Source organism: Anas platyrhynchos, chromosome 18, assembly GCF_047663525.1.
Source record: "Anas platyrhynchos isolate ZD024472 breed Pekin duck chromosome 18, IASCAAS_PekinDuck_T2T, whole genome shotgun sequence".
In the NCBI taxonomy this organism is placed as follows: domain Eukaryota; kingdom Metazoa; phylum Chordata; class Aves; order Anseriformes; family Anatidae; genus Anas; species Anas platyrhynchos.
The window spans coordinates 9,505,489-9,529,603 of record NC_092604.1 but is presented as its reverse complement, the minus strand read 5'-3'; the positions used below and the strand labels follow the sequence as shown (position 1 = coordinate 9,529,603).

At 44.1% G+C, this 24,115-nt stretch overlaps 1 protein-coding gene across 5 annotated transcripts in view; it reads right to left on the bottom strand.

Moving 5' to 3' along the window:
• Positions 1–24,115, bottom strand: part of DDX31 (DEAD-box helicase 31) — a 46,415-nt gene that overhangs the window by 15,055 nt on the left and 7,245 nt on the right. For 4 of the 5 annotated variants that reach the window (XM_072025381.1, XM_072025382.1, XM_072025383.1 and 1 more), the window contains exons 9-17: positions 23,561–23,625; positions 22,682–22,801; positions 22,208–22,314; positions 21,267–21,493; positions 20,730–20,906; positions 19,112–19,171; positions 13,131–13,181; positions 10,932–11,071; positions 5,304–5,385 (exon numbers count right to left, since the gene is read on the bottom strand). In XM_072025381.1, coding sequence (XP_071881482.1) covers positions 5,304–5,385; positions 10,932–11,071; positions 13,131–13,181; positions 19,112–19,171; positions 20,730–20,906; positions 21,267–21,493; positions 22,208–22,314; positions 22,682–22,801; positions 23,561–23,625 — 1,029 coding nt within the window. Of the gene's footprint in view, positions 1–692; positions 4,799–5,303; positions 5,386–10,931; positions 11,072–13,130; positions 13,182–19,111; positions 19,172–20,729; positions 20,907–21,266; positions 21,494–22,207; positions 22,315–22,681; positions 22,802–23,560; positions 23,626–24,115 lie in introns of all 5 variants that reach the window. The other variant, XR_011804031.1, reaches the window with a different exon arrangement.

Sequence of the window (24,115 nt, the reverse complement as noted above, 5' to 3'; positions counted from 1 at the left end):
TGCTCAGACTGTAGGATCCAGTGCAGGAAACGGAAGGCAAATGTTACTGGGAGCAAGCTGTTACTGGGAGGAGAAAAGAGGCTCTGCCTCTCTAAAGTACCAAGGCAGATAGAAGAAATGTGGACAAGAGAACAAGAGATCTGATGGCAAGTTGATAGCAAAGTGCAAAGCCAAGCATCCATGGATATGCAACTCCCCCAAGAAAGGACCACAGAGCTCAAAAGCCATTCAGACATGAAGCAGTGCCAGATCCAAGGCAGCAATTTGTTACTGGTCAACCCCTCGCCTTCCTGCCCAGGGCTGACTGAAAACAAACATCCACCTCCCACTACCCTGTAACTAGGCCTGTGCCACCACAACAGTCCCGTTGTTCCTCCCCAGGAGATTTGCATGCTAATGCTGCACAACCCTCCCTCCCTCAGCCTGCAAGCATCCCCTCTGCCCTGCTGCTGTCCAGGGGAGCCACATCACATTGACCAGTGAGTGGGGAAGCCAGGCGATGCTGCTGACACCCCCCCCAAAACGTTCTGCTGATCCAGATCTGCCCCTCTGCATCCTAACAGCAAATCCACCGCCAGCACGACCCCAAATGCAGGCCCAGTCCCTGCACAGCGCCCTCTTTGCAACTCAGGAGCCCTCTGCGTAATCCTTCAGCGAAGCAAACGCACGTGGGGACCCGAGGTCCTGCTCACCCGCTGCCTGGACTGTCTGGCTGCATCTCCAGCAAAGCCAACGTTGGTGTTTTAAGGCTACCCGGGGCATCTCCCAGATTGCCGGGCTCTGCTATCCATCTCCCGGTGCGCTCCAGAGACTGACAGCACACCCGTTCCAGAGCTGTCTCCGAGTTTGACTTCATGTGCGCCTATTAATCAGCTGAGACAGGCTCCAGTCGAGGGGCCTCTGTAAAGGTTTAATAAACTACAAGTGGTGCTGCCTCCCTGAAGTGGACACTCGGCGCTGCGACTAACAAGTTTCCATTGACGTGAAACATAAAACTTTCTCCCACCCCGCCCGCTCCTCCTAGTCCCCATCACTTTTCTTTTGTTAAGCCTCCTGGCAGCACAAAGTGTCACCTTCCCAGCGTTTTTTAATATGAATGTGAAATTAGTGAGGTTTGCCCTTTCCCCTGGCGGACAGAATCCTCTGTTATTAAAAAGTAAAGCACTTTAATAATGAAAACTTTTTCTCTTTTTCCTGTGTTTTAACTGTTTAAAATTAATGAGAAGGGCATAACGGTTGTCAAAGCGATATTGAAAGCCGGGTAGCCAGGACCGAATAAGCACGAAAATCCCTCCAGAGTGTTAAATAAACAGTGCTTCAGCCCCCTCTGAATCCCTCTGTTGGTTATTGTATACATTCTGTAACAGCACTCAGAATAGATCTGAGCACCGGGGAGGCAGAAAGGTTTCAGAATTCCAATAAAGGCCTCAAATTAAAGACAGCCTGGTGCGAATTCCAGGAGAAAATTAAAGAGACCTCAAGCTTAAGTGACAGGTGACTTGCTTCTGTGTCACAACTGTCAGGGGATTTAGTGATAATATGGCAATATATTACAAAGGACTTTTCTTATTCCCCCCTTTAGGTTTCAAAATGAGGCATCTCTTCTTCCTGGTGCTGGGGGAAAAAAAAAAAAAGTAAGACAAAAATGAGGGATAAAAAACTAGGTGCATAATTTCCAAAGTGTGAGGTCAGTCCGAGAGAAATAAATGAAAAAAGCAAATGGCAGGGAACATAATGTACTCAGAAAACAGCTTCTCCCCTCCTCCCATCTCCACCTTGTCTTTTATCCCCTTCAGCCTCTTGAGACAGATCTCATTTTAAAATTGCCCCCTAATGGGCATGAAAAAAAAAAATAAAAATCTGTGTTTGATTCCTGCCTTCCAGGGAGGTTCATCTTTAAAAAATAAAAAAATAAAATAAATTTAAAACTGACTCAGAGCCAAACTGCGAAAACAAAACCAGCACACCATGCGAGTATCTGGGCAGATCAAATACAAGAGTGCTACTGGAAGTGTACTGGAAGCCATCCTGTGTGCTTTACTCACACAAGCCAGCTTTAATCCTGCTCGCATCCTGGTTCAGATGAACAGGACAATTAATTTGAGACCCTTCCACATTTTTCTAAGGCCCAGAAGATAAAAGCCTGCCCCAGAGGCTTGCTTGATCTACTCTCCACACAGATGAACGTTGTATCTGTTAGGTAATAAGCATTACTACCATTATGGAGAAGTAGTGGGATAGAAGAGCTTTTTCTACCCTGTATTTGCTTAAAATAAGAGTCAATTCTGGCAGATCCCTAACCACTAGTATCATCTGTAATCAATAACAGTGCCAATAACCTAGAAGAAGAGACGGGCCTGGTTGCAACGTGACTTCACTGGTTCAAGACACCAGGGGACCTCCCACCGGCCTCACTAGGAGAAAACATACCTCCCTCGTTCAGAAGAAAGAAACATGGAATTATAAAGACTGCAGCTTTTAGGTTTGAGAGGCTGGGATAAGTACTCAAAGTCTCTGATTTCATTAAGAGAGTATGTTAATGGGAGAAAGGATAGAGACACAATAAAACTAGGCTTGAGGTAGAGGAGTTCTTTCCTAAAGCAGAAAAAAAAAAAGAAAAGCCAAAAGCACAGGCTGTAACATCTCCTGCTTCCATTATACTTCAAAACAAAATGAAGGATTTTGTTTTAATAACAACTTTTTACTAACCTCCACACACCTTCTCTAGAACTCGCCAAGTCCCCCTGCCCCCCTCCATAAAAGTTGAAAGATCAAATTTATTCTCTTTGTAGGCAGGTGAACATTCACACACCCAGACATAGCCACATATATATTTTATACACCTAAATATAAAATATACATTTTACAGGCACTTCAGCTTGCTCCCTGGCTGCACACAGAAGCCCAAAAAATGCATGTTCCAACGGGGTGCTTATAATGGACTTCAGTTGAGGCAATGAGAACCGAAGAGCATTATAATGAGGTTCCTGTGTGCACCACCATAATATATACATGACTCAACGCACCGAGAGCTGATAAGCAAAGCTAACTCGCTCTCGAACGGCAACATCACAAATGGATCAGGCTCAGCTCCTCGTAACAACAAGTCCTCAATCACTCTCTGTCCTATGCAGTGTCCGTTGCATTCCCAGCTTATTCTACTGGCTTTACAGCAAACTTAGGGAATTTAATAGAGATTAACCTCCCTTAAAACTCATAAACACGTCCCTGCAGCATCTCAGGAAGCATTACAGACCACTTACAGAGCCTCTGATGGCAATAAAATACAAATCTAACAAATTAAATGAATTCTTGATTGCATTTAATTTATTTTTCAAGTAATTCCTGAAGATATCTATTTGATATTGACAGGCCTATGGTAATCTCTATAATGGGGATGAAATTATTTTTTTTCCAGAAAGAGAAACTCTATTTCTCAGTCTCAATTCTTTAAGATTCTGAGTCACATAAAAATAGGTAATTTTGTATTTCTAAGTCCCTGCAGCAGATTCAGACTATCCTACAGACTGAGTGGATGTACCTCAGCTCCAGTGAAGTCAACAGCAAAATCCCATTCACTTTGAAGGCAGAGGGAATACAGGAGTTCAATCCCACCTTTGACTGCAAGTGAAAGGAACCAGCTCCTTCTGTACTGGTGCTCACGTACAGCAGCTGGCATGGCAGGGCATGCCTAGGCAGCACTACCCAGCAAAAAAAATGAGAGTAACATAGCTACTTTTCAAATCGGGGTTGTTTTTTGTTTGTCTGTGGGGTTTTGTTGTTGTTTTGAGTAAAGCAAGAAAGGCAGAATACGAGTATTTAAATCAAACCATTCTACATTTAAATGTAGAGAGTATTCTACAATGTGAAAGCGTGGCAGAAATACCAACCTGATCAGTCCTGGTAACAGGTTTGCTAGCTTTATATTGCTGATCCAAAGGCAAGGATACAAAGGCACTGAGATGTTTAGGTGAGAATTTTGGAAGTGGATCAATCATTTTGTACCTGCTCAAGTATTGAGCTCTGACATTCAACAACATTCAGCATGCAGTTTGTCCTGCCACTTTCAAAAACCAAACTGTCAATTTCCAGAGAAGAGGAAGAAAAATAAAAATACCAAACCACCTTCTCTATTTTGCTCACTTCCTGTGAAATTACACTTGTTCTTGAGACTGGAACAGGTAACGTTCTGTCCCATGTTGGTAACAAATCTAAAGTGCAGTAACTTCACAGATTTAATTGTTGAAAAACTCTCCAAAGTAAACACAGTTACCTGCCTATAAGCACATTCAAGAGAAAAGGAAAGTATTTATTCACAAAAAAAAGCTATTTAAAATAACTTCTGCATTAAAACAGCATAACTGCGCTTTTACATACTTGCTAAAAAAAATAAGAGGCTGTACCCTAAACAAGTTCCAAACATTTAAAATATAAACACTACAGGCTGATTTCAGTGAAAAATTATGACCTTTATATACAGCTGTATCTTACATGAGCTACAAATGCAGCTTTCTGTGAAGCATGCAGGAAAACTGAACATCTTTAAAAGTATCTTTACATAAAACCACTGCAGTTCTTAACAGTCATCTGAGAAGGTACTGGGCAGGTTGTAGGCTCATACATGTTAAAACAAAGAACAAGCAGACATAACAACAACCAACCAAAAAACAACCAACCAAAAAAAACAACACATGCTGCATCATGCTTGACGTGCTCTTGACTTCCATTCAGAGCGAGGGTTCATGGAAGATGTGATTTGCCAGAATGCAGAAACACCAAAGATGTCACCTGCAAATGACTGAATTCTGTGAATTAGCAAACTGATGGCAGACCCAAAATTTGCCAAAGTCAATGAAAAGGTGACTGTCAACACAGAGAGCTTTGTTTCAGGCTCCAAGTAAATACAGATAATAATTAAAAAGCCTACAGAGCACAATACCAAATACATTTTGCTCATTCCTTCAAAAAGTTTTGTGTTATTTGTAATCTCCAACAGTATTTTAATACAGAAAACCCAAGGAGAACAGAAACACCGGGAAAAAAACAGAAAACTTTTGCAGCTAGAAACCTTTGCTGTCTACTAAAAATATTTGCTGAAGAGTTAGAAGGAACTGGTTTTGGGGGACAGCAGTTTAAAGACTGGGCAACTGTGACCTAAGGTGGTTCTATGATTATTTGCATTGCCTGACACTATGGACAGACCAACCATCATACCATAAAGATGGAAGCTAAGGGAGGAATATTTATGATGCTTAACTGGTAAATGAAAATTGCAGCAATTCCAAATCAGCAAAATAACTCACCTTGCTTCTTGGTCTGGGCAACTTGAAGCGATCGTCTTTCATCAGGCTGGATAATACCTTCTCCATCTTTATCTCTGAGACACTGAAGCAACAAAGAAAAAAAAAGTCAATGATTTCTTCTACTTTTTAAAACATAGCATGTAACAAACTTCAAGCTGATAATGGATTGCAAGAAGATTGAGATTTATATATTCAACTTAAAGCATTTATCCCTGAAATACACGAGGTCTTAGCGACTCCCCCAGCAACTTCAAAAATGTCATCAACACGAAATCTCAGCCCCAGCTGAACTGGTGCTTTCACTGGAACAGAGACAACATTTTACCAACTATCTTGTCATCACTACTAGTCACCAACACAGAATCTGGTACCAACAAGGCTTCAGAATAGCCAAGGATGGCAAACAAAAACAGTCCACTGAAAGGCTCCTTGGTTCTCAACCAGCATAACTAACCAACAAAAAACTCCAGGCCTTTAATTATATTTCTGTTTCCCTAATTTTTCTTTCCTCGCAACAAGACAAACAGGAAACATTTAGTTTTCTTTTACTGGTTTTCCAGTAAAAGACTCTAGGTGTAGAGTTCAAGCAGCTTGTAACAGTAATGTTTCATGTAGGTTTACTTTATAACAATACGGTGTGACCTCCACTTTGAACCCAAAGGATGTCACCCATTTCGTTGTCCATGATATGCCATGGGCAGGGAGCAGATGCATTTTGTAGCTTGTGCAAGCGTGAGAAAGAGCCTGACTTGGGCTCTAGCCTGACCTGCACATACAGGCTAGAAAGATGTGCTGCTCTCACTTTGCTGAGTTCTCAGCTCTGCCAGAACAAGTTTGCTTTTCTGCTTCTCCTACATCTCATCTCCCCTGATTTAGCTGCTGGATTCTCTTAAAGATCAGAGACATTGCTCAACCCTCATCCAAAGGAACAGAGAGTTTTGACGTTTACACACCATATTTTCCACCCACGTTAGTGGCCATGCTCACAAAGCTGAAGACCTAGAACTAAAGCTGTGTAGAGACACAGCTCCTTCCTCTCACACTGAAACAACAGGATCCCAAGGAACTTTTCCTATGAAGCCAAGTCTCACACACCTCTCTCCTGCAACATTTTACATCATCCCAACCTCTTGCTACATTGTCTGGGTGAGGGCTCAGAAACACAGTACCTGACGGACATGCTCTCCCACTCATTTATAGCTTCAAAAGCCACCTCTGATGCCAAATAAGTGGCTTGATTTCCTTCCCCATTCTGAGAACTCACCTTCTTTCTCCTCTAAAGTGCAAAGCCAAAGCCCTGCCCATCAGGGACCCAACACATTTTATTTATTTATTTATTTTTTAAACTCAGGCGACTCAGTCAGCTGTCCTAGCCAGGTTTCACACTGGGCATTTATTTTCATTCTGTCGACTCACATTCTTCCTGTAGATTCAACCAGATGATTTATTCTCCAGTCCAGCTTGCAGAACGCTGCTGGGTACTGCTATGGCCCAGATACCACTAGCACTTAAGAACCCGATTCATTTTAAAGCATGCGAGTGGTCCCATTTAGAGATGCTTTTACACGAGACTAGATATTCTTTGTCCTCTTTAACACTGCCTTGTGGGGCACACACACGCCAGGTGACACAGCACAGGAACAGCTGTGCAGCTTCAGGCAATTAATATTACAGCTGCATCCAAACTGGGTCCCATTTCCAAGGGAATTACTCAGAGAATAAAAGCTGAAGTTTGTGAGCCCAAATTTTCAAGTTGCTGCATTTCAGCAACGGGCAAAGGTCATCTCTAGAAAAGAGATTCTTTGCCTTTTTATACCAGAATCAATTATAAATAATGCATGGAAACAAAGGCGTTCATTTGGGTTTACAACAGTTTAAGGAAGAGGTACATCTTGGGGGCCTACCAGCTCTCATACGGTCAGACAGGTGTACGTGGCTTCTGAAAAGAGGCACTGATGATTTTCTGTGAAGTGTAGGAAGAGATTGTAACAAGGATCTCCCCTTCCTCTTCACTCAGGGATCACAAAACCCCTGACCAGGAGGAACAGGTGATTCTTCACCACACTCTTCATTACAGGATACTGTGATCCTGGCCTGTTCCCTGTCCCCTCCCAGTTTAAGCAACGGATACCTTTTCTTCCTGCAATCTGCATTTTCAACCTCAGCCAGTTCGTCACAACACAAGGAAAGGAAGAGATGGTCCAGAGAAGCGATCACACAGCCTGGAAGGTAAAGGCCAGCGTGGCCAAGAGATACCCTACGTGGGAGAGAAGCCCCATCTTTGTGCAGCTGGGACTCCACAGAGCAGATTCCTCCACTGAGGCTGCCGAGAAAGGCGGGGGAGTGATGGGGGAGAAAGGGAAACGGAGCATAAAAAGACAACTGAGGGTCTCTCTGTTTGTGAAAAGTATAACAGCAAATTAAAACATAAACGGCAACCGCTTAAGCGAGCGAAGAAGCGTCCCTCCCCTTCCCCCCCCCCACCAAAAAGGCTGCCCTGACACGGCGCTGAATGAAAACGTCAACCCCCTGACATTGATTTGTCTGATGTGTCACCCCCTCGCCGATCCTCCCCGCTCCTGGCGCGCCGCCAGCTCGCAGCCGAACAGAGCCGTGAACCTGGTTCGCAGCGGGGAGCATCAGGCGAGGGGAGCGGGCGAAGGCAGGGGGGGAGAGAAGAGCACAGCGCGGAGAGGGGAGAGAAATGACTCGTGCCTTCACGGTGATGGGTTTGCCTTTATAAATTAGTTAGGCCGCCGTTAGGAGATAAAGAAATTATCTGATAGCTGTCGAGGCAGGCGCTGCTAGATTGCAGTTGAAGGAACTGAAAGAGACATAAGCAAAAGGAGGAAAAAAAAAGTAAATCTCGCTGACTTTCTACTGCTCCTCACCTTCTGCCTTTGAAGGAAAATCTGTTAGTTATGCTTAGAGGTGAGACAGAACATTTTGGAGTCTAACCTTTAAAAAAAAGGGGGGGGGTGGGAAAATGCACACTGAACATCAGCGTGTGTGTGCGTGTACATACGCGGTTACAGTTGGGTAGAGGAGCCACAACTTCAAGCCGCACAAAGATTGAAAAGAAAGTTACAGAGAGGCACGCAGCTTTCTCGAGACCCATCGGGGATTGCTGATCTCAGCAGAGCCAAAGTGAGATCGCTTTGGCAAAGGTTAATGCTGCTTTTCCACAGTGGAAGCCAAGGAGAGGCTTCAGGTACCGGTGAAAATTAATTGCGAGCGATTTCCAATTTCAAAGGCAGTCATCCCTAATTCCGAAGTGGATTTTCATCCAGGAACAAAGCCACGTCTGCTCTCATTACTTCCAACCCTCAACATTTCTGGACTTACTCCCAAGCATGCTGGGGTGGGTGGAGGGGTTTAAGAAAAAACTCTGGGTCTGATCCTCATCCACCGCAAATCAGTGCGGCACTGGAACTACTCATTTACACCAACCAAAGACGGTGAGGACCTGTCTCATGCTTTGTCTTCTTAGAAATACATATTTCATGAAGTATTTACATTTCAATAAACCCAGCAGGAATTTCATTTAAAGAAAAAAAAAAATTAAAGAACAATTCACAACACACTCATCCCCAGTAAGAAACAACAGACTTCAAATTGAAGCGAAGAATTAAAACAAAATGCAAAGTCCAGTAACTCGTGCAGTCCCAATCAAAAGCTACACAGACTTAGGATAAAGAAACAAAAATTATCAGTGCTTAAGAGGATCGGAGAGCGTCCGACACATGCTGTCTTTCACCACCGCACTGAATTAAATTGTCAGGATTATCAGCGTAATGCTCTGTTTATGAAGGGTAACGGCAATTTGTGCTGATGGCACTTGCTGCCTTTAGCTTCAAGCTGCCTTCCCGCATCTTCTCTGTAATTCATCAGCTCTCTCTTCTGTTCCGCTGCCCCCTTCTCACACCATGCAGGAAGAGCAGAGGACACATGACTGCAACCAGGCCGAATCGCCCACCCATGCCAATTAGCCACTCATTTCCTTCCATCTGAAGCCAGGGGTCAAAGGAGGGGAATTACACTCCTTTTTTGGGAAGTCCCTTCTCTCTGGGGCAGCGCATTTTATGAAGAATATAAACCAACCAAACAAGAAAAGACAGTCCCCAGAGTTGTTTGGCTGTAGTGATTTGAGAAGTAGAGGAAAAATATCCACATAAACCTCCCTCCGCACACTGAGCACAGTCTTCTCCAGATGCCTGACGAACAGCGGCTGGCTCAACAACAGGTCTCCTTAGCAGATATAATTACCAGCGTGGGTGACTGACACCGCTCCTTAAACTTGTTAAAAAAAACCAACAAAATCGGATAAAAGCATTAACATTTAAAATTGGGGGGAAAAAAAAAAAAGGAGGGAAAATTCTGTCTCCTTTCTCCAAGCCTTCCCCAAATGCTGTAAAATAGAAAAATAAAACTTTCTAGTTGGAACTAAAAATTCACAATTATGTGGGATTTCACCTTTAAATGTCAGTGCTGTTTGTTACATGAAAAAAAACCCTGTCAGCTTAGCCCTCCATGTCTTGCTGGTGTCTGCTTAATAGATAGTTACCTGGGATGATGGATGGCTCTTTGTTAGACCACTAAATGGCTCACAGCCTAGAATAAGCCTGTATTTACTGCCAACATTTGTTTGTTTCAAGGATGCAAAACCAAATACAGCTCCAAGCAGCTCCACCCGACATAAACACGAGAAATAAAAGGGAACTAATTTGTGCACGAGTTTACAGGGCTCCATCAACACCAGTACAACACTAAAAGGACTCCGCTCGGCTGCTGTTCTGAAAAGCCAAGAGACAGCAAAGCAGGGAGCAAGGGGAGTCACGTATCTCCAGCTGACTGCCGAGGAGGCTTGGGACCTGAGAGTGCTCCTGAATAGCAATGCTGAGGGGTTTGAGGGTTTTTTTCCCCCCCCACAAAGGGACAACTGTGCGAGCAGAGCTGACTGCACTTTGGGCTGGCCCTTCACCAGCCTGGCTCCTTGCTGCCTATTCCCCTGCCCTAGCTACAGCCGGTGTAAGAGCAGCTTTCTCAGCTAGCCAGGAAACGTACCCCAGTTCTGGTCTGCTGAATCCACTGCCCTCTTTGCCTTCCAGGACCACACTGAGCCCTCACCACTCGCAAAAGCCTCTCCTATTTCTGTCACAAGCCACTTACACAACCTATCTGGGCCAATTACCTGCCAGCTATGACCCACAGCTCCCTAGCTATTTCTCCGCCGGATCTCTCCTGAAGCGAAAGCACAATCTCTGACAATATGGTGCTATGCAGGCAGATGGCCAGTTAGCATTTGACAGGCTCATTTGACTTGTGATCTCCGCATAGCCACGGCTTGAACCCAGGGCCACAGAGATAACAACCGGGTGCGAAGGATCTCCGACTACCATCTCCTCTCTGCCCCTCGCCGCACACACTCGCCTGCACACAATCTGTCAGGCTGATGATTTTTCGCACGCTTTCCCCCTCCTCTCCTTTTGCTAGTCTGGGGCTGGTCCTGGATCACAAGAATTAATAAATTCTTATTAAAACCTGCGCGAGCTACAGTCCCGCTGAAAGTGCCACGGAAGGTTAATTAGCAAGGATGAGCTGAAACTTTTGTTCGCGTTTCTGACTCACTTAATCTTGTGAGAAGCCAGCAAGCTGACATATTCTGCCTCCGAAGGCGCCAGGACAAGCAGGCTGTTCCCGTGACAGCCAATCCGAGCCGTCCTCCCGATCCGGTGGATGTATTCCGCAGGTGAAGCCGGAGCGTTATACTTCAAAAAGGGAACACGAGAAGGGAAAGGAGGAATTAACAGAACACGGCGTGTTAATTATAAACGAGACGCTCAGCCCGCTCGCCTGAAACAAAGGGGATCTGGGCAAAACCCACACGCTGTACTTGCCTCGGAATCAGTCTGTTTAGGAAGAGCCCATCGGACTCATCCCTGTAACCATCACTCAACCCCCTCAGCCACGGCAGTTTTTTGACATGTGAATGTGACACATTGGCCAACTTTCAGATAATAGGACAGTTTTCCCCATCTCAGTGTCTCTCTTTGCCTTTTACATTTTATTTCTATACAGGCACGTCAGGAACCTGTTTGCTTCCCTCAAAAAAAAAAAAAAAAAGAAAAGGAAAAAACACACAAAAACCTCAAACCAAACAACCCTCAGCAGTGCCCATACATCCGAAGCAAGAAGCTGCCTGCTTCTGGGAGAAAAGCGGCGAAATGAAACATGACAAATTTAAACCTGGGGTTGGGCTAAATTGCTTTGTTTGAATTAAACCAAATCAGAGGTTACTGGATACATTACTGGATAGAGGAAACCTAAAAGAGATGGGGGAGTAAGTCCTTCAGGCAGCAGTTGTCTTTCCACCCATAACCACGAGGCGCTATTGAAACGTTGCTTAAAGCTCCGTCCCACCCCAAATAGCGGTGCCCCTCGTTTACTTCTCTGGGGATCAAAAATGCCCAGCCATTTGCAAGATCTGATAAAGGGTGACCTATTTCCCTCCCTTTAGCCTCCCCCTATTCTCCCCCTACCCCTCTTTCCTGGAAAAAATGAACATGCACAGAGATACTGCTTAGAAATGAGCCCTCAGCAGTTTAACTGGAAAAAAACCAACAACCAAAGCCCACTCTAGTGTTTATACCTGTGCCCTCTGGCAAAGTTTCTACTGGCTAGAGGTGTGAGTAAGATGCTGTGAGCAATCTAATTGCTCCCTGCAGGTCCTTGCTCTTGGACACAGCTCTCAGGACAGCTGAGATTTCGCCTTCTGGACACACAGAAATCTCCCAGGGCTTGAGGTAATTTGCACTGCGTTCTAACACTGGCAACTGTATCTTTGGTAAATTATATTAATATACAGAGCTGGGAATTAAAGACTTCACTTCCCCAGCCTTCTCTGACTAGCTAGCTGCTACAAAATCTTTCGTCTTTAAAAAAAAAAAAACAAACACAAAATTAAAATAAAATTTGTTACCTGAAGGGATGAGGTAGAAATTAAAAGGCTGTTTTGTTGAGGCTTTGTGCACTGTTCTTTCTACCCAGGTGTCACTTGATAGAGGAGAATCTCTAGATCAGTTTTGCTGAATTCAACTAACCTTTCTTTTAATTATAAATCTTTTGCAAAAATGAAATCTGCTTCATGCCCCCAGCTTCCTATTTGAAATGACAGGCTGCTATTTTTAAGGTTCAATCCATCTCCCTTAGTTTTTTTTCCCCTCCCCAAAGAGAGTATTTCTGTCAGCAGCAATGCAGTGTTCATGGTTTTTTGTTTGTTTGTTTGGTGGTGGTGGTTGTTTTTGTTTTAAAGGGAAAAACCTGAACTATGCAGTTCTACTGAAAGCTGAATGCTTACAGCTACCCAGTCCCAGTCCCAACCCAGCAAAACCTAACCCGAAACATTCAGGTCATTGCACAGGCAGGATTGGGCTACTCAATGTTTAACATTAGGACTGCACTTAAACTCCTCGTGGAACTGCCTCCCCACCAATCTCAGAAAATCAGAAACACAGAACTGCAAAAGAAACGGCCAGTGCTTCACAGAATTTAGCTTCCCGTGGGGGGGGGGGAGCAGGAGGTGTTTCCTCCCAGCCAGCAGAACATTATTACACTGCTGACAATACTCAAGTTATTGAGAAGGAAAACAGACTGTCAGCCTTGACTCCTGGTCCTGTCGTCGGGAACACGCAGGTCTCTCACACCTGTAGGCACCAGCACAAAGGCAAGCAAAACGGCAGAAAGAGGATGTGGACTGGAAGGGGGTTTTCATCTGAGCAAGGCTGAGCTTAATACATACGTACGCATACACAAACACAGCAAACCTACCTGCACGATCCACGTAACTTGAGGCAGGTCCAGCCCACGTGCTGCGACATCCTTTAAAATTAATAAGGAAATTACTGTAAAAATGCTTTGCAGATATCAGCAAATTAAGAACTCTCCTAGGGTAGTGATTATGCTGGGACAACTGGCTATGCAAGTAGGATTTTTATGTGCCTGGTTTGGGGAGAGATGGACTGAGGTCAAAAATAAGGGTAAGGGTTTAAAATGCAAGGGAGATTGGTAACAGGCTAATACAATAGAAAGTGTTCCACTGCTATGGGCCAAAGCTTGGAGGATATAAAAACATCAATTTCAAGAAAGTGGTGTTGAATTACGGCAGTCTGCTCCGGTCCCTTTGCATTATATCAGAGTCACCTTTCGTCACGGCAGTGATACCACTAAGTGATACCATAGTGATACTTTAGTTCTTCAGTTTGTACCACTGCTGAAAACAGATCTGCTCGTAGCACCTACTGCCCAAACAATGAGAGAGGCAGAATCAAACCCCTGTAAGGCAACGTTACTTCTCAGCGTAACCTCCTCTACGGCGAGCCTAAGAACAGCCAGGCTGCTCATGAGGAAAATGGCCACGAAGCAATGACCAAGGACCCTCGGCCTTGAGTAGAATGCCCAAAGACACGCTCATCTCCAACCACTACTGATTAGTTGTTTCCTAGGCGATGGTCTGAAGTTGAGGAGCAGAAGACTTGCAGGTCACCTGGCCCTGTGATAAAAGGCCACCAAACAATTTAGTAGAACCTGCAGGAAGCTGAAGGACAGCTCGAGGGAAGGGGACTTCAGCTATCCCTTAGATTTTCACCAGTCTGGCTTTGATTTGGAGAAACAAAACTCAGCCCTGAAGAAAACAGTCTGAAGCTACTCTCAGGCAAGTTATTTCATGTGCCAGCTGGTGAGAAAATGCATCAACTTGCAGGACTTGAGCGAGACCCTTTAGTTATCTACAGCCAGTGCAGCTCAAAAAATATATATCCTTTCAAAGAGAAAAGAGTTTAAATAGCATTCAAAATGGAGAGAGTGCAAGCGTGGTTCGATCTCCCTTCTTGATTTTCTGTTCATTAGTAATGTCCTCACATACTCCTTGGATTTTACATTCACCACGCACAATAACAGAGCAGGTGTGCAGATTTAACTCTGTTAGGAAATGTTTTGGAACACGTGTATCTTTTAGCTAGTTGCAAAATAGAATATATTAAGAACGTAAGCAGGAGCTTAATGTACTAAAAATGTGTCAGCCACCCACTGAAGTGTTTTCATGCAACTCCCACACACGTTAAAAGACTAGGAAGCTGATGTTTTGGCAGCAAAGGCCTTCTCATAAGCACTAGCCAGGTTGCTTTGTGGCTCCAACTGCAGTAAAAGAGGAGACACTTTCCACAGCGCCCACTCTGAAATAACACACACTTTAGCTCCAGCACGCTCATTAAGAATCGACTTGTTCCCAGAGTCAGATGAACAGATGTACAAAAAGCCATTTAAAGGAGGTTGGAGAAAATAAATCTAGAGAAGTCGGGGAATGTGTACAGCAGTTACCAGGATAACAAGATTATAAACTCTACAGCACAATCAGACAGGAGTGCTGACGCCTGATTCTGCTTTTGCTGGTTCTGTTATGTGCTCCCACGCTGACAAGTCTTTGGTCTTTTCCTACACCGTGCTCTTTCTCATAGCGAGCAGTCTAGGCAGGGCTGTGGCTGATCAGAGGGCTCTGGCCTTGGGGCAGGGTCAGTTTACCCCAAATATGCAGTTAGCTAAGCTGTCCCTGTGGTCACGAGCAGGCACCACCAGCACAGGGAGGTGAAGGAACCATCCCTCACCCATCAGGACTATTTCCCTCCTCTTCTGAGATAACTTTTCTTAATACCTCTGGCTGTGAAACCACCGCCACAGACAGCATTGTTCACACGTACATTTGCCAAAGGAAGCAGGGAAGTTGAAAGGTTAACCAAAAGCATAACAAACAGCCAGGGACATTTCAGGAGGAGGCTCTCCCATCGCCAGCCCTGTATTCACTTCTGCTTTCACAATGCCACCAACTCCATTCAGCTGTTACTGACATATATCAGCAGCTGTTCTCTTGGGGTTTAGCTTGGCTTTCTTTCAGAAGTATCTTGGGATTTACTGGTAATTGGAGTGTTTTGCAAACTCTCAAAGATTCCTCAGTATCAGTCCACCTGCGTCTCCTGTAGCTCCTTTTCCTCAAAGACCCTGGTAGGCAGCAGCAAGGTAGAATTAGGATAAAAAGTTTGAGCTGATTTGCCTTCCTCTGCTGGCAGAGCCCAAGAGCTTCTTGCTTCTCAGATCTTTAGAAAAATACTTTTGGGTCACCGTGCCAGGAAACAGAACACAGCTCAAGCAACAATTACCCAGTTTTGCTAGCGCTACATTTATTCCCTACGCAGAAGCACTAACCTGCTGCCAACACTCCTTCAGAAAGCCCAACAGATTTCCAATTTACTACCCTCCCTCCTTTTCCTTTGCCCCAGAGAGCATTCCCCCTTCCACACGTGACCTTACACAACCATTCCTCAATAAAAGGGAAATCAAGAATATGACACCTCCGCAGATCACTGCCGATTCTAGTCAATGGATTGTGGAAAACGAAGATTAAGTGACCATCTCACAGGAGCAAGAAGAAAGAAACCACTGCAGTGCAATTGTAAAGAAAACCCAAATGCCAACCAAACAATAATCTGAAGCCTTAACCACGTTCCTGGCCTGACCCCAAATGCAAGTCACAGAATGGCCCAGCATCACAGCCTGATCTACCTGAGGGCTTGCAGAAACACTGAAATCTTTGTTCCTAAAAACTGGTGTCACCATCCTGTCCTCGTGGCCTGGAAGGGGGTAGTGAGGCACAGAGGGGTGGGTGCAAGGGAACAGAGGGCAAAAACACCATGCCTAAAGTGAGGCACGTTGCTGCAGAACATGAGAGCCAACACAGCCACTAAACTTTTGTAAGTTTACACAATCCCTCGCACACAATCTAATTAGGGCAAAGGAAATTGCTAAAGTTGCTTTTGAAAGACACTCAATGGTGAGGTCTTGAAGGCCCTGAGCTTGACAATTGGCTGCCTACATGAGGCCTAGAAGTACAGATGGAAGGCAGCTTGCTCAGGTGCCAGGCTGTCAGTTGGATTAAAATGACTCATTTATTTACCAAAGAACCTCACAAAGTGCTTTAGCTAACAGGCAGAGAGGGCCTAACGGCTCTCCAAGCTGGGGAAGAAGCTCTCGCGCCTTCCCGGCCTGCCAAAAGTCATTACTGCCGAGTGTGGAAAGCCATCAGCAGGGTAGAGACCCCCGTCGGCAGGGTGACAGATTGGGCTGCGTAATCAGAGGAGGAAGGAGAGAGCACAGAAGCTGTCAGAGGCGAAAGCTCTTGGCTGGGGCCGCCAGAAAACTGGCAAGATGAGTTAGCGTGACTGAGTAAACAGCAAACAATCTCCAAATGATCTTTCCTCTCTCCCTGGAAGAGATGAACTTGTTTAAAAGGCACATCCCAAAGGAAGCCGCAAAGAACTTCAGCGAAGGAGAGAGAAATAAATCTGGATGAGACCCTCTGAGATACACAGCCCTTCTTTATTTTCTTGCCTGCCAGCTTATTTTGCCTGCAAAAATACTTTATACAATATACTAATATACATATGACATGGAGCAAATTAATAAAAGGAACAGCAGGTCCCATTGCTTACTAGAGCGGAAAGATGGGTGGAGAACATGGCATAAGGGACAAGGAAAGGACGGTAACATTATTTGTGTTGCTCTTTTGTGAGCCAGCTTTCAAAATTTTGTGGGCACTAGTCACTGTTTCGCAGCGAAGAGAACGGAACCATCTTACCGCAGAAGGTTTTTGCTGATATGATAAAAAAAAAAAGTGTCAGAAAAAAGCAATGCCCTCGGAGGCAGGAGGTGGTCACAGTGCCTGGCTGCCCTTTGGACATCTGCGTTGGGGAGGCACCTGTAATGTGGGACTAGTGCAAAGTGTATCTCTATATTAAGGTGTCCATATGGTCCCCATTACTGTGGTAACAGGCCACCTCCTGCTTTCAATGCATTTGTCCTCCCAACATCTCTGTAAGGTAGAGCAGTGCTACTATCCCCATTTTACTGATGGGGAGCTGAAGCACAGAGATTTTGGACTTCGACATCCAACTTACTGCGCTTAACATGCTAACCATGCGCCAGCTGAGCCACAGGAACTGTAACTGTCGGGCTTTGCATCCCTGCCTTGCAATAAATGCAAAACAGCTCAGACTGCAATGAAGTCAGATGACAATAAATGCATCGCCTTACACCACTCTCCTCACCACGAGCACGGCCAGTTCACGTTACCTCCTATTTATGGCAGGTCAGGAGCAAACACACAACTACCACTGCTCAGCTGATGTGACTACTTGCCTTGTCATCACAATTCCACATCCACTCGTACGGAGTCTGTGGCACGGCAGGAAATCACGCCACATCTCCAGTGTCTCAAGAGGGGAATCCCATCCACTGGGATTTCTTTATTTAACTCCTCTTTCTTCCTACCCTGTTGTATTTTTCCTGCTACAGGCTGCATCTCCCCTCCAAATTGTCTCAACCAGGAACTGGTATCCCAATAAAAGACACAGGAGCAATTGCAATGATTCTATTTTATCTTTGTCTAAAACTGAGCAATTTAATGAGTTTAGAAAGATACTGAGTGAAATTTCAGTAACAAGAGATGTCCCTGAAATTTCTCAGTTATAGACAGAACGTGAATGAAGGATAACAAAGCTTAGCTGTTTAGTATTCAGCATTTATCAGACATTTTTTATCTTCAAAATACTTCATCTGCACCAGTGAATGATTAAGCTTTGCTATCCTCCTTGACTGAGACATTGAAGTATTATCTCCATACACAGGGAAACCAAATTATAGTTACACTTATGCATTGCAAAAATACATTTTGACCTTGACCAAATCATTGTAAAGACCGTACACACAAGCAGGACCAAGACAAGAAGGTAAGAAGTGCATTTTTACAGGTGATACAATATGTAAATTGACAATGCTACCTCAAACACTCCTATATGCATGGCAGTCCTAGTTCATACTGTGGGCATGAAATTGAGATAAAATTCAGCCCCCAGTTTCTGCAAAAAATTGCAACTAGTTTCCTTTAAGAACAATGTGCTGCAAGAACAGGAGTCATTTCAGAGCTAGAGAGGTTTTCTCAGCTCTAATTACTCCCGATCGCTGTAATTTACAAGTTTGCGGTGGGTAGAAATCGCCAAGATTCACACATTTTCAGATCAACAGCTGCCACTATTAGAGAGCAAATCGTGCAGCCTTCTGCACCACTGCAGCAGGCTAGCTGTGGCACCGACAGGTCAGAAACGAGAAGTGGAAGGTGCCACCACAACACAAGGGTGCCAGCAAACTTCAGTAGAGGACAAGAATTTCTCCGTCAGCACCCTTGAAGGAAGCTTGAAGGGCAAAGCATGGAGAGCAGCAGAGCGTGTGCATTTCTAATGACACCGTTCTCTGGTTGGGCTTCCCTTCCAATCCCGCAGGTTTTTGTTTTTAACCTTGGGGTAGTCATTAAGATGGGAATTATTACATTGCATCCAATTTACCTGGCAGTTACGGAGCATGCTACAAATTAGGATTGTTTTCTATTGACTGCGCATAGAGGGCAAGGTTCCAGCTTCAAATGAACAGATTTTTGCAGAAACATAAGGCCATGCAAAACACGTAGAGGCTCTTGTGTATGACACTCACTTTTTCTGCTTGTGGTGTCTTACAGCAAAAGATCACACAATAGTTTGCAAAGAGGGCACCAGTCCTTATTTAACGTGAAACACAGAAAAAGGAGACGACTTTCCTCAAGGTCAGACAGTGAGCTGGAATTACAGCTCAGTGCCAAGTTCTCTGTTCTACCATTAGATACCAGGCAGGCCCATTATCATGGAGCTGCAGAGTGACTCTAAGTTACTTACAGTGCAAAGCAAGATGCCGGTCTTGGATTTTAGGAACTCCTGGAAGACCTCTGTTCTTTCCTAGAGCAGAAAAATTAAGCGTGTACACACATTACAATCAATCCTAAAGTGAAGTATCTAATGTAACAATTAAACAATTATGTCTCATTCAGGTGGTCCCACATGGCGATACAACCGCCTTTGCTGTCACACTACACCACCTCTGAGCACCAGCAACCAAAGGCCTCAGTAGCATTTGGTCTGAGCGTTCGCCAGTAACACCCATCCACCTACAGACACTCACACTTCCTTGATTTTACTCCGTTTGTTCTTTTCCTTTTCAGAGCTCAGACTGTCTGCGGCCTCTGACACATGATCCCGGTCTCCTTCCTGGCCCATTTTCCTCCTCCTGCCAAAATGACCTTGTCTCTATGTTCCAAGCCTTCCTCCTCAGAGTTCTAGCTAGAGGTTAAGCAAACAGGCTGCTATGTTGATGATAGAGAAGCTTGATGTACTTGACTCCCAGCTAGACGAATTGTTCTAGGAAAGAAGGGAAACTTGGGCCTTGCCGACACACTGAACCCTCTGCTGACAAAAATTAAAGAAGAGAGCACGCTGTATCTTGTTGACAATGACAGCAGCCGTGCTCAGCAGTACCATATGGGATCCACAATTTAGCTCCATTAATGCTCTTAATTTGAAGACATCAAGCACTAATTACACACTGGGTACTAAAAAGGCAAAACCCTTCCCCTGGTGCCAGCTACTTAGTGGTGTTCTGTTGCCTTAACAGCTGGTCAGGGTAGAGTTGGGCCAGACCAGGCCTGCTCGCTCACTCAGGCAGGCAGGTTGAGGAAAGGCCAGAATGCAGGGACAGCAAAGCACATGTTTCTGGTCTCCACAGGATGGGAATGAGTGAGAAAAACAATGGCTCTTCACCTCTTGCTTCCTCAGAAGAGATCTATTCATTTACCATCTCTGCTGTGCAGCTCGAGAGTGAAGCAGCAGCTCTCTCCATCACAGACCAAGGGCAGGTTCTGGGGCTGAATTTTCAAGGGAGCTCCCTCAGCTACTGAGGGAAAAGCTGCAGTGACAGCTTACTCGACACTGTTCTCCTGGCAGCAGACTCCAAGCTCTCCATCCTATCCCACTCTGCTAAAACCTAGACTCATTTTTTGGGGTAATCACCGTTATATTGCTATTATTCCATCTCAGGGAAAAGAACAGGCTGTCAAGACACCGTTCTTTAAAGCCAGTAGGGTCAACTTCTCGGGTAGTAACATTTTGGGGCTGGGATGAGGTTTGCCTCTGGCATTAAAAGCCTTTCTTGACTGCATGAGAGAGAACCACGGATACATAAATGGTTTAAGCGTGCCCACTGGGAATACTGAACGGCTGCCTCAGCCTGCTGAAATAACACCTCTTGCCTCTTCAGCTGTGTTTTTCAGATATAGCTACCAAAGTACTTTCCAGAAGTAGGACAATATTCTTATTCTCATTAACAGATGGAAGAATGAGGCCCCCAGAGGTGAAATGACTCTCTGTCCTCTCTTCTGCCCTCCACCCCAAAATAACCACAAAATAAATCATAGGGAGTAAGGAACAAAACCGGGTATCCTGACATTCTGATAGTGCTTACTTCCTGTTCCATGTTGCCGTGCAGTCGCAGAAACTCTAAGTGCACAGAGGAGACAGATGAATGTTTAGGTTGTTCAGACTCTAGCCCTCCTGAAAGGACATTTAGAAGGAGATTGTAGTGGAATTCCACTTGTTCACAGCTGGAGAAAAAGATGATCATCTTATGTCGCTTTTCAAACTGCAAGGAAACAAAAAAAGTATTGCATGTGTCCATTTCCCACACACCTCTCCCAATTCCCTGATCTCATGATACTTCTGTGACTTCTGTTTCTGTAGATAAAATTATCCAGGAACGGGGTATATTAAGAGGTTTGACACCAAATGCTAAGCCCACAGAAGTAGTACAAGAACATGCTGCAGTTATCTCACTGTCAGCATGAAAGATGCAAGAACACCTCAGCTCTCCTGTGGCTCCCTCTACACTAGATGCACTTCAAAGCTTCAGATCTAATCCAGGCTATCCTTGACAGAGTAAGAGATGTAGGAGTGAAAAAGTGCAAAGGGCTACTTAGTAATATAAATGCAAGCAGAGTCTCACCTTGCATTTCTCAAGGATAAAAGCTGCTAACGTGACAAGCCTCAATTTGCCGGGGACCATCATGACATACTGCTTGAGCTGCTCTGGAACAGCAAAGTTTTCCTGGTCCATACAGCTTGACGGACTACTATCTGCTTGTAACGCTGCTTTGAGACTCTTCTGGTTTTCATCTGCTATGGAAATTCTGATGGGATCATTCAAACTGATATCAGCCAGCCGTGTCACACCTAAACCACAGAAAATTAAAAACACATGAGGCCCAATCTGGAGTGCTGCTGGAGGGGGTGGCAATATATTCACATACAGAACAGCTAATGCAATTCCTGGGAAAAACAAGGAATTCATGAGCCATGCTTCAAACACTGAGAGAACTCTTCCACATCTACAGACTTTTCAGGGCTCAGCCAGGTTTAGTTGCTGCAGACTCCACCAAAAGCGACACAAGCCCTGCTTCAGCCAATTGTTATTTTACATGATAGAAATGTCTCATCCAGATAGACAGCATTTGGCAGTTCCATTTTTTAATGATGTGTGTGGAAAAACACAACAGATCTCTGCTCTATAAAGAGTCTAAGAGTCACTAGGCCTGGCTCAACTCCTGCCTCAGCAACTGACTTCTTGTACAATACTGAGTAAATCACACAGCAGCTGCCCTGTTCTGCCTTAATTCTGCATCCATAAGGGAAAAAAACAAACACCAAACAAAAACAGTGCTTCCCAGGTTCATGGTGACTTTGCAGTGTGTGACATATGTAAGTATATACCCTGACAGAAATTCCATTAATGAAGAAGTGCCATAAACCCAACAAAAATCAATAGGCATTATTCCACTTCTGCAAAGGACTTCAGAATGGGACATAATATAATAAATCTCAACAAGCTATTTCACAGTTCCCTGTGAATTTTTCAGCTAAAAGAAATACAACACGTCTATAACCTACCTTCTGTGAGTGTGGCTGAGAGCAGGACATTCTGACGTGCCTCTTTCTCAGCATTTAAAGCATTAAGTATCACAGTCACATCCTTTTCAAAGCCCAGGTCCAGGATCCTACAAAAACAACCGAGATGACGAAAGATGCTCTAAGGAATGAGAAGAAAGTCTTAAGGCTACATAAGCCAATTAAGAACAGCAGAAGTGCTAAAGCTGATCAGATCTTTGGCCCATCTAGCTTTATGTTCTACCTTCAACTTTTGACAGGCTGAAACATGTCAGAATACTCAGCGAATCTCTGCAATTGAATTGTAGAATAATCTGTCCAAAGGGGATATTTCTTCCTAATCTCAGACATCTATCTGCGGCTTAGCTGAGGCCACTAAGTATGAATGCCTTAAGAACTTTTTTTTTAATGTATTATCTAATGCAGACGCAGAGAGTGTCTTTATTCTTTTCCATATCTGAACACCTGGAAGTTTACCTGTCTGCTTCATCGATGATGAGCCACTGAGTGCGACGGAAATGAATACATTCTGTGGACTTGATGTGATCAACCAGTCGACCAGGAGTTGAAATAAGGATATTTATCCCTTTACGTAATCTGATTAAAAACAAAAACACATATTACAAGTGACTGTGGAATAGGAAACCAGAATGAAGAGCTGGAACCTACACAGGGAAAAAAAAAAATCACGGACATAGTAAAATTAGCAGGAATAGTACTTTCTCATTGATTAAAACTGTAATTTCTTGCACAGCTGAATTTTACCCTTAATCATCACTGATATTCACAGTGGCATACTCAGCGATACAGACAACGTGGAAAGAAATATTAATAATATTAAAAAAAAAACAAAAAACACGCAAGCTCAGTTTTCTATTCTAACTGAGTACTTTTTACTGCATAGAATAAATTTCTTTTTGTGGATGCTTATACACAGACAAATGAAAATTCCATTTTGGTTTACTGGCTTACAAATCAATTTTTGAAAAGAGAAAAGAAAGATTTTTAACACCAGGAAATCTCTTCTCCAAAAAGCAATTTCCCCCATAACAAATACTGTAGACGGCACTTGGAGATAAGCAAATACAGGTGTTTGTCAGAAAAGAAAAAATACCAACACGAGAAATCATCATCTCAAAAGGCTCATCAACATTTTAGAAATAGATCCAACTGAGGAAAGTGAATACTTCCTGCTGACCCAGTCACTGTATCTGTGTAAGATCCAGGGGGATCACAGCTTGATCCAAACTCACAATCCTTTCTCCCACCAAGAAAAGTACTCTAAAGAAGAGTAGCAGAGAAAAAGGCTGTAGAGCAGAAGAACCCAAAATACAATTTAAGAAGTTGGTTTCATACCTGGCTTTTTCTGATTTTCTCTTTTCTCCCCCCATTAGCACTCCAGGCACAATCCAGGTAAACGGCTACAGAAAGGAAAAGCAAGACCAACATAGATTCTTCTTAATAAATAGACAGAGCCTAATCCAACAAATGATTTTTCTGGGCAAAAAGAGAAAAGACCAGAGCTGACTGCAGTGCGTGCCTGATTTGATCTAACAGATACAGCCTATATGCCCTTTCTCACCCACAGATAAATATCAATGGCACCTCTGGTTGTAGGCATGTAACTTGCTTCCCACGTTGTCTAGAAAATAGAAATGCAATCACTTTTGCACCGCTTTCACTCACATAATAATATTTCTTTCCCTTCTCCCCATGTAACCTAAATGTTCAAAGACAAGCTACAACGCTATTCCTTCATCTTGCCTTTAAGCAATATCCTCCTGTGGCCAAGAAAGATTAAAAAAACCCAACACACCAGACCTATAAAGTATATTTGTACCTACACAGATCTACAGGCACACAGCCACCATGTGCACATTAAATATCAGTCTCATTGATACTGGCAGGAGT